The sequence below is a fragment of the Homarus americanus genome, unplaced genomic scaffold (assembly GCF_018991925.1).
Source record: "Homarus americanus isolate GMGI-L3 unplaced genomic scaffold, GMGI_Hamer_2.0 scaffold27739, whole genome shotgun sequence".
Classification (NCBI taxonomy): Eukaryota; Metazoa; Arthropoda; class Malacostraca; order Decapoda; family Nephropidae; genus Homarus; species Homarus americanus.
Genome location: NW_024714426.1, coordinates 7,698 through 17,033, shown reverse-complemented (window position 1 = coordinate 17,033; position 9,336 = coordinate 7,698). Strand labels below are relative to the sequence as shown.

At 41.7% G+C, this 9,336-nt stretch overlaps 1 protein-coding gene across 1 annotated transcript; it reads left to right on the top strand.

Moving 5' to 3' along the window:
- Positions 1–7,896: 7,896 nt before the first annotated feature.
- Positions 7,897–8,597, top strand: LOC121878749 (the record flags this gene model as incomplete). Its single annotated transcript, XM_042385114.1, has 2 exons — positions 7,897–8,114; positions 8,426–8,597. Coding segments are annotated over 2 exons (390 nt in total), but the record flags the coding sequence as incomplete, so codon positions are not given.
- Between the last annotated feature and the right edge of the window lie 739 nt (positions 8,598–9,336).

Here is a 9,336-nt window from a genome sequence, read left to right as displayed (position 1 = left end):
TTTTCTCAGCACGGGTTCACCCAGGGACGTTCTTGTCTCACAAATTTGCTTAGCTTTTTCTCAGAAGTATATGAAGCGGTAGATAATGATAAGTCATATGATATAATTTATTTAGATTTCAGTAAAGCATTCGATAGAGTCCCTCATGAGAGATTGATAAGGAAGGTAGAAGCACATGGAATAGGTGGATCAGTATTAAAATGGATTAGGTCATGGTTAACTGGTAGGAAACAAAGAGTCAGCATAAATGGATTAAAGTCAGACTGAGGTGCGGTCAAAAGCGGAGTTCCCCAGGGATCTGTATTAGGCCCTCTGCTGTTTGTTATATTCATTAAAGATCTTGATTTAGGCATAACTAGTAGGATTAGTAAATTTGCAGATGATACCAAAATGGGGAGAGTGTTAAATTCAGACAGTGACTTTGAACACCTTCAAAGAGATCTAGATACCTTACATGAGTGGTCAGTAGACTGGCAAATGAATTTTAATACTGATAAATGCAAGGTACTACAGATAGATGTATTAGGTCTCTTGTCTTACTAACAGAACGTATAGCAATGGGTCAATACATCTGATATTATATTCAGATTCACTACACCCTGTAACTTTCAATTGGTCTATGAGTAAGACATGAGATTGACACGTGAGCGGGCACTTACCCAAGAGGGCGAGACCCATAGCTCAGCATTCCTGTAAGCACGCACTGCGATGCCCCTAAGCTTCAGTAGCTCACCTCAAGTCATATCGTAAGGACGTGACCTAACGTTTATCATACATAAACGCCGTCCCTTTCTCATTCACTCCTAGACAGTGAGACTTACGGTTGATATACACTCAGGAATTGTATATACAACCTTTTATAATAAAACAAAGGAACTACCGTTTGGGTTTCGTTACTTAAAACCCAAATATAAATATGTGTGAACGGACTGGTTAATTGGACAAGCAGCCGATTCATATAGGTGGCAAGCGGTGTGTACGGATTCTTCAAACTGGTAGTCGTATCATCCGTCTGTGTCTTGTGAAAAACAAGAAACCACACAGCAGTGACGCGTTACATAATCCGAGTGTTTAAAACTATATCCCGTATTGAGACGATATGTAGTGAGCGCTCCTTATCTCTGTCACATACAAATACGTGCAGAATTCGTAATATACAAATATTACAGCCTGTTGGTACATATCCAGATTGAGCCGGTTGAGATAGACTCCACACAGCATTCCCTAGACATTACAGTGTTGCAGTGTTGAACAACAGTTTCGTAACCTGGAATTCAATTGGTATTTCGCTAGCAGCTGAGCAGTATTGTTGTGTCGTCAGCGCGAATTACGAATTCCGGTGTCATCATACAGATCTCCATATATACGTGGACTGTAAAGATTTGGCACACGGCAGTTTTCGCCAGCGAACGACCAGTGTGATAACCAATCATCTGTTTTCTGATTGCCGGAGGAGGAACTCACCTAAATCAAGTGGACTCGTCTCTCACCAAAGCAGAAGCGTCATCTCGTTGCCAAGGAAACCAGCAGCAGCGCACGCATCCTAGGAAGAGGCAACACCCACCACTCCACTCAGAACTCTTGAAGGATGATCACATTTTCTATACAGACGTACTCTGTATAAATAGGTATTTAAATTACATAGTTTTACACACATGAACACGTTCGAGAGATATCTTCACACCCATAGGTTCGTCGGATAGGATTATTTCAATGATAAAGTGTCGAATGTAAGATTAATGTATTGAAATCCTATAATTTACAGTAGTTTGTAAGTGTCTGTTTTCTTATTGATAGTTTAAAAATTAACTACAATTAATATTCATTTGTCTTGTAAATGAGAGGCAAGTGATCTACTTACTGTTAAGTATTCATTGACCAAAGGGGGCTAATAGATAATTTCTAAGTTTCCCATGTCTAATGTAGATGAAATCGAACGCCTAGTGCAACTGTTTGCTGATAACCAACTCATCAATGATCAAGCCCAGACTGACATAGATTTTGAGTATGGAACACAGTTAAATGAGTCGGTAGGAAGTACTGAGAAAGTTATAGACGAATCATTTGACGACTTAAACCGTCGTACCCTACGGTCTGGTAATCACTATTGTACCTCACCTAAGTATACTAAAGCAGTTACCCCTGTTACAGGTGATAGTGTGTCTGTTGCTAAATCGGTAACAACCTTATTAACCCAGCCTTCTGTTAAGAGTAAGAATACTAATTCGCTTAATAACACTAAAATGGCATCTTCTAACCCTCGCACCCTACTAACACACCTACAGCTGATACTGTTATTAATATCATGCAGCGCGGCGAATGTTCGAAATTTCACGGGACAAGACGATTATAGGGTCGCACATTTTATTCGTGCATGTGAAGATAGCGTGCGCAATAGTCACATAACGACTGACGAAGAAAAGAAAGCATATGTACGTTCCCATATAACGCAGGGTTCCTATGCAGGCAGTCGTTTAAATGCGTTTGGTTTACAAAGCCCTGACTATGAAAAGTTCAAGCGAACGCTAATTGGGATTATTGGGGGTAGGTCACAGCTGGGCCAGCCGTCACAGATGCCACAGATGCCTCACTCTCAGACTCCTTACGCGACACACTTAGCTCCGATCGCTCCTCCCCGCCTAACATATAAACAGAAAACATCGTTACGATGCGCACATTGTAATAAACGTGGCCACGTAATGGAAGATTGTTTTCAGCTCCGAGGTAATAGTGCTAATTTTAAGGCCACACCCGGTGCAAAGCCATTCTCAAGGTCAAACAGTGAGGGTGCTAAAGCAGCACCTTCTCCTACCCAGAAAGCGCGCAAATGGTGAGCTCTTCACAAATCGACATCTCATAGTTGACATGAGTGCGATGTGCTAATAAGGGCTAGGGGAGTGGACCTAAGTGAAACGGAGGTGTCGTATAGGCGCAAGCAGAAACGTCCCCAGGACAACTCATCGGGGGAAGACCAGCGCACACCACAGCACGGAGAGGGATAGATAGGGTAATTCCCACCCCTCCTCACAGCACTTCTATAGCGGCCTCGTTACTAGCGGCGCTTAGCAAAGTGGAAGTGTTGTCAGTGCCGGGTGAGAGTGGATAATACCAGATTGGCTCTTGATATAGACACGGGTGCTTGCGCTAATGTATTGGCCTTGACATCATATCATGAGTTACAACGTAAATTCCCTCACCGCAAATTCAAATGGAGGCCTAGTAACGCTGAGCTCGAAGGAGTTTCAGGTACTCAGCTGAGCATCAAAGGAATGGTGACATTACCACTCAGATTCTCAAGACGTGGTACGCCCTTCTACGCGGACTTTTATATAGTTCAGCAGTTCATTTTGCCAGCTGACGGGTTACTTGGTCTACCAACTTTTCGAAAGAACATGATAGATGTTCATCCACGTAATAATAGTGTTACGTTTAAAGGTGTTTCCTACACAGCAATGAGTCATTCTGAACCTATGCTCACCGCTAGGACGAAAGTGTTGTCTACCAATCCTATTAAGAGGAAGGCGGATCATGCGTCAGAGATATCTCTCGACCTCAACCACACACCTTCCCAGCGTGATTACAGCAGCAATAGTTGGAAGATAGTACCTGCAATGTTGAAGAGTACTCTCCATTACCAGAATGAGGAATTCACCAATGCAAAAATCCTGTGAGCTAAAGTGAACATTAGTTTCTGCAAATGATTCGTTCACTGCCCAGGGTGTGACAGGACGTGACTGCAGTTGTTGTGACTGCTCATCAATCAACATCCTGTCAACAAAATTCTTTCGTATGGCGTAAACAACCCCCAGTTACCAGCACCCAGCACCCACCCTAGTGATGATGACACATCCGGTCTGAGAGATGGTCTCAGCATTCTGAGGTATGGTGTTGTGGATGACGTTGTGTAACAATTAGCGGCGGTTTGCTGTACTCAGGATTTTTGTGAGCATTGACCCAATCACCGGACCTTGGAATCAGCTGTGTCTACTGTGAGACACACACACACAAGTCTACGGGATTGCGGCAGCAATTTCACATTATCACGAATCTTAAATAAAGGATGTTATGTGTGTGATTTTCTAGATATCACAGCAATGTCGAAGTGCAACCAAATAAATTCCTAATTCGAGGTATTGTTGCGAATTGCCAACAGACTCGACTGGCCAGGATAGATCAAATAGCACCACATGTCAAGGTGATCGATCATCCTCAGGGCAAGACACGCCTGTTAGAGCTGCTTGCCGACTACAAAATAGTAGCCTTGCCAGGGGAAACGCTAGGTCAGACAGATTTAACATCCCATCATATAGCGTTAAGGAAGGAACCAACCCTATTTACATACCAGCTTATAGACTACCTCATAGCCAGCGCGCTGTAGTGCAAGATATGGTACAGGGTATGTTAGATGAAAATGTCATTAGACACTCAAAATCCCCCTTTAACAGCCCATTATTCCTCGTCCCGAAAAAGGATGGTGGATGGCGCCCTGTCATAGATTTCAGGCGCGTAAATGATCAAACAATCCCTGATAGGTACCCAATGATCAACACCCTGTTTGCCGGACTAATTGGTAACACAGTCTGCGCTTATTTGGATGATCTAATAGTAGTCAGTAAGGACGTCGATTCCCATCTGATTAAACTGCGTGAAGTTTTGGCCAAACTTTCCACAGCAGGACTCAAAATAAAACTCTCAAAGTGCGAGTTTTTAAAATCCAGAATCCATTTCCTTGGTCATGTAGTTGACGGTGAGGGCATACACACAGTTAATGATAAAGTCAAAGCTGTATCTCAGTTCCCGCGTCCTACCTCAAATGATCATGTGCGTAGCTTTCTCGGTTTATCTGGTTATTATCGTTCCTTTATCAAGAACTATGCAACATTAGCATCGCCCCTAACGCGGTTGCTCAAAAAAGATGCAATGTTTGTATGGGATGCATTCCCAGACTACACTCAACCTTTCACTCTCTGTACTGACAGTTCCGGAATTGGAGTCGGAGCAGTACTCATGCAAGAGGATACGCGTAGGAAGTTTAGAGTGATAGCATTTGCAAGTCGCAAACTAATCGATGCTCAAACTTGTTATTCGGTGACGCATTTAGAAACGTTAGCCGTTGTGTGGGCACTTAAGAAGTTCAAAGACATTATCTTTGGCTACAAGATAACTGTTTTTACTAATCATGCGGCAGTCACCGAACTGTTCCATGGCAGAAACTTATCAGGCAGATTAGCACGCTGGTATCTGACAATTCAAGAGGTTGACCCCGAATTTAGGTATTTACCTGGGAGGGCGAATGTTGTCGCCGACGCTCTGTCAAGAAATATAGCACCAGTTATGCCTGTATCAACATTCACTCTTTCGCAGCTGGAAGATGAGCAACGACGCGACCCATATTGGTCAGCTGTTATTTTTGCTCTCGAATCGGGCGAGGATGTTAAACTCCCCAAGTTATTTCTTCCCTTAAGTCAGTTTGAATTACGACATAACATACTCAATAGGACGAGAAAATCTCCTGAGGGTAATGTGTCTCAAATAGTCGTACCTGACACGTTGCACAAAGCAGTAATGACATTGTTCCACGATGTCCCACAAGCAGGTCATCAAGGTCGTGATAAAAGCTTAGCGGATTTACGAAAGAAGTATTTCTGGAACACTATGAAGAAAGACATAGAATTACACATAGCTAATTGTTTGGCATGTGCTCCACATAAAGGATCACCGGATCACCTGCCCCGATTCTACAATATCCTACACCAGACCGTCCGTTTGACACAGTCGCTGTTGATGTGTTACAACTCCCAATGAGTCATCAGGGATCAGGATACGTCTTAGTGTGTGTGGATCATTTTTCCAGGTTCGTGGTCTTGGTCCCACTAAAAAGCAAAACGGCCGAAGCAGTAGCCTATGCATTAGTGATGAATCTCATATGTCCATATACTACGCCAAAAGTTCTACTCTCTGATAATGGAACAGAGTTCAAGAATGAGCTAATAGAGCATATATGTGCACAATATGGAATTAAACAAACTTTTGTGACAGTTTATCATCCACAGGCTAATGGCCTTGTTGAAAGAACCAATCGTAAAATCCTAGAAATACTGCGTCCAATCGTTAGTGGTTTTCAATACGCATGGGAGGATTGGTTACCGCAGGTTACAGCGTCGATTAATGGGTCAGTTAATAGCTCTACGGGCAAAACACCCTACTATATTGTCTATGGTACAGATAAACGTCTGCCTTATGACATCCTTACAGAGGCGCCATACCCGGTATATAATACGGATGATTTTGCGGCAAAACAAATTCATGTCTTTACAGAAATTCATAACCAAGTACGATCACAGCTACCGGCGTCACGCGCCGAAATGATCATCAAACAACATAAACATGCTAAACCTATCGCACTGAACGTTGGGGACGCTGTTATGTTACAAGAACCTGAAAGGAACTCCAAACTTTCGGCGAAATTTTCTGGTCCATTCCGCATAATCTCAAAAGAAGCAGGCAACAAATTCAAAATATGGAAGCCTAATGCACAGATCGCAGATGTCGTGCACGCGGATCGTCTGAAGAAGACCCAGATAAATGTCTTACCTCAAGTTGATGATAATGTGATTGATACATCCTTACAGACTGTTCAGAAGCAAAATGTCCCAAATGACTATTGTATGAAACTACGTTCCGCGAGTAGAAGTTAACTCGTACTTTCGCGTCAGATGGAAAACGTCGACGGCCAACTACAATCAGCATTGGACATTCTTCATGGTCTCAGCACAGCTTCGATGAATTCGACAATAGTTTCATGAACGTTGTCATTCAAGCTGTATCTCAACAGAATCGTGTTATTTCTCAAACCTTTCACGCGATTACTGCTCTAGAATCAAAGGTTAATGCAATCATAATGGAGTCTAACCAAGTTTCGAGGATTGTTACTAGGTTACAGAAAGCAATCCCGACGTTAGAATGGCTCCTTTACTTCACAGAATATTTGCATGCTGCTGAAATTTCAGTTCATAAAATTGTAACCTCTAAAAATGAACTAATAGACAGCATTGTAGATGCCGGGATAGGACGTGTGGACGCGAAGCTTGTGCCTGTGCAGACGCTTCTTGAAGCTTTAAAAATAGCCAAGTTGCAGTATCATTTAACTCCTATTTTCAATGACAATGAGGTTCAATATTATTACCCACTGTTGGAGTCAACCCTCACGCACAATGCAATTCTGATCCACATTCCTATGTGAGGGCAACATGAGTTTAATGCATGGCATTTAGAACCCTTCCCCTGGTTTGTAAACGACACACTGTATACCCTAGATAGGCCTAAAGAACTTCTCTTAGTAGATGAAGATTATTCTTTGTTATCAATAGAGGATTCTGAGGTACTGTCACGGTGTAAGTCGTCTTATATATATATATATATATATATATATATATATATATATATATATATATATATATATATATATATATATATATATATATATATATATATATATATATATATATATATATATGATGCTACTGAAAATTTGAATGAAGTCTTTATTTCTTTATAGTCATTGAGAAGTACTGTTTGATGACACAGGTACTGTAGTTGGAATACACGATAATGTATTGTGAGCGCAATAAGGATATAACAGTACTGATAATCTTAAAAAAGTGGGTTTTTTTTAAGACAATTATGACAGTCAGGCCTGGCTGAGATATGCCGAATATTAAAAATTTTATAGTAAGATTTTTGCTTTTGGAGGATATGCTAGAAAAGTTGGATGTCGAACACCAAGAAAGGGTGAGGTCCTCCTCCTAGTGACCCTATGACTCCTGTGTCACTTAAGTGTTCATAACCTTCTATATCCTACATGGCCATGACGACCCTTCCCCCATCCTCTCGCAGGCTCTGATTGGATGCCCAAGAAGGACGGAGGTCGCCTCATTGTGACCACGTGGCTCCTTGCCTCCTTAGTGTTCATGTCCTCGTACGGTGGCATCCTGACGGCCATGTTGACGGTGCCTCGGGTCACCATCCCCATAGACTCCCTGGCTGATCTAGTGTCTCAGTCTGACCTGCCCTGGCGCCTGGAGGCTGGTTCTATGATGTTTCAATACTTCCAGGTAAAAATCTTAACACGACATATTACTAGTCGACTACAACAATTTGTTTTGGTGTTTTTGCGTGGAAGTGAATGATCACTGACACTCAAAAAAATTTGATTTCAGAACCACCAGAGAGCTGACCACGAGTAAAAAAAGCCAAATTATGCAATGAACTTACATACTGAAACAATTTAACTAGCTTTCAAGTAGGATCAGTCATACCCATTCAAATATATTTAAAAAAAATGCAGAATAAAACACAATCTACGAAATTTAGAAACTCTTCCATGTCTATGATATCAATATTATCTGTTGCACTCTCACATTAGGAGTCTGAGGACAAGGTACGAAGGAAAGTATTCACTGATACTGCCGGAACCTTCCCTGACTGTTGGGCGTCGCGAGAAGACATCGCCAGTGGGGAGTTTGCTGCCATATGTGATAGGACCACCATGAAGAAGGCCATGTCCTGGGACTTTAGGTACTCTGTCACAGCCTTACGTGAGAGAATGGTCATTAATAAGAAGCCACACAAGCAGTTTCTTTTTTAAATATAGACAAAAACGATTTAATTTTGTTAGAAATTTAAATCCATAAATGGCCTCTATGATTATGTGTGAAGGCTTTTATTAAGTATATATTATGTTGTTATTGTTTGCGTTACTTATTACAAAATATCTATCTGTCTATTTATCTATTAATCTATTATGAATCGGCTACTTGTGCAATTAACCAGGCCGTTCACATATATTTATTATTTGGGTTTAAGTAACGAAACCCAAACGGTACTTCCCTGTTTTATTATAAAAGGATTGTATATATATTTCCTGAGTGTAGATCGACCGTAAGCTCCACTGTTTAGGAGTGAATGAGAAAGGGACGGCGTTTATGTATTATAAACGTTAGGTCACTTCCTTACGATATTACTTTCTGTGAGCGACTTAGGAGTAAGGGCCTTGCTGTGCGGGCTTACAGATATGCTGGCTATGGGTCTCTCCCTCCTGGGAGAGTTGCCCTCTCACGTGTACAATCCATGTCTTACTCATAGACAGGGGTGAATCTGAATATAATATCAGATGTATTGACCCATTTATATAATATGTTCTGTTGATGAGACAGGGGCCCATTACATCGCTCAGTCACCTACCAGCCGAGCTCCGTGAGGCCTAAATAACTCACAGAGTACAGTACATCCTAGACAACCCTAACCATGTTATAAACAGATATGTAGACACTGAGC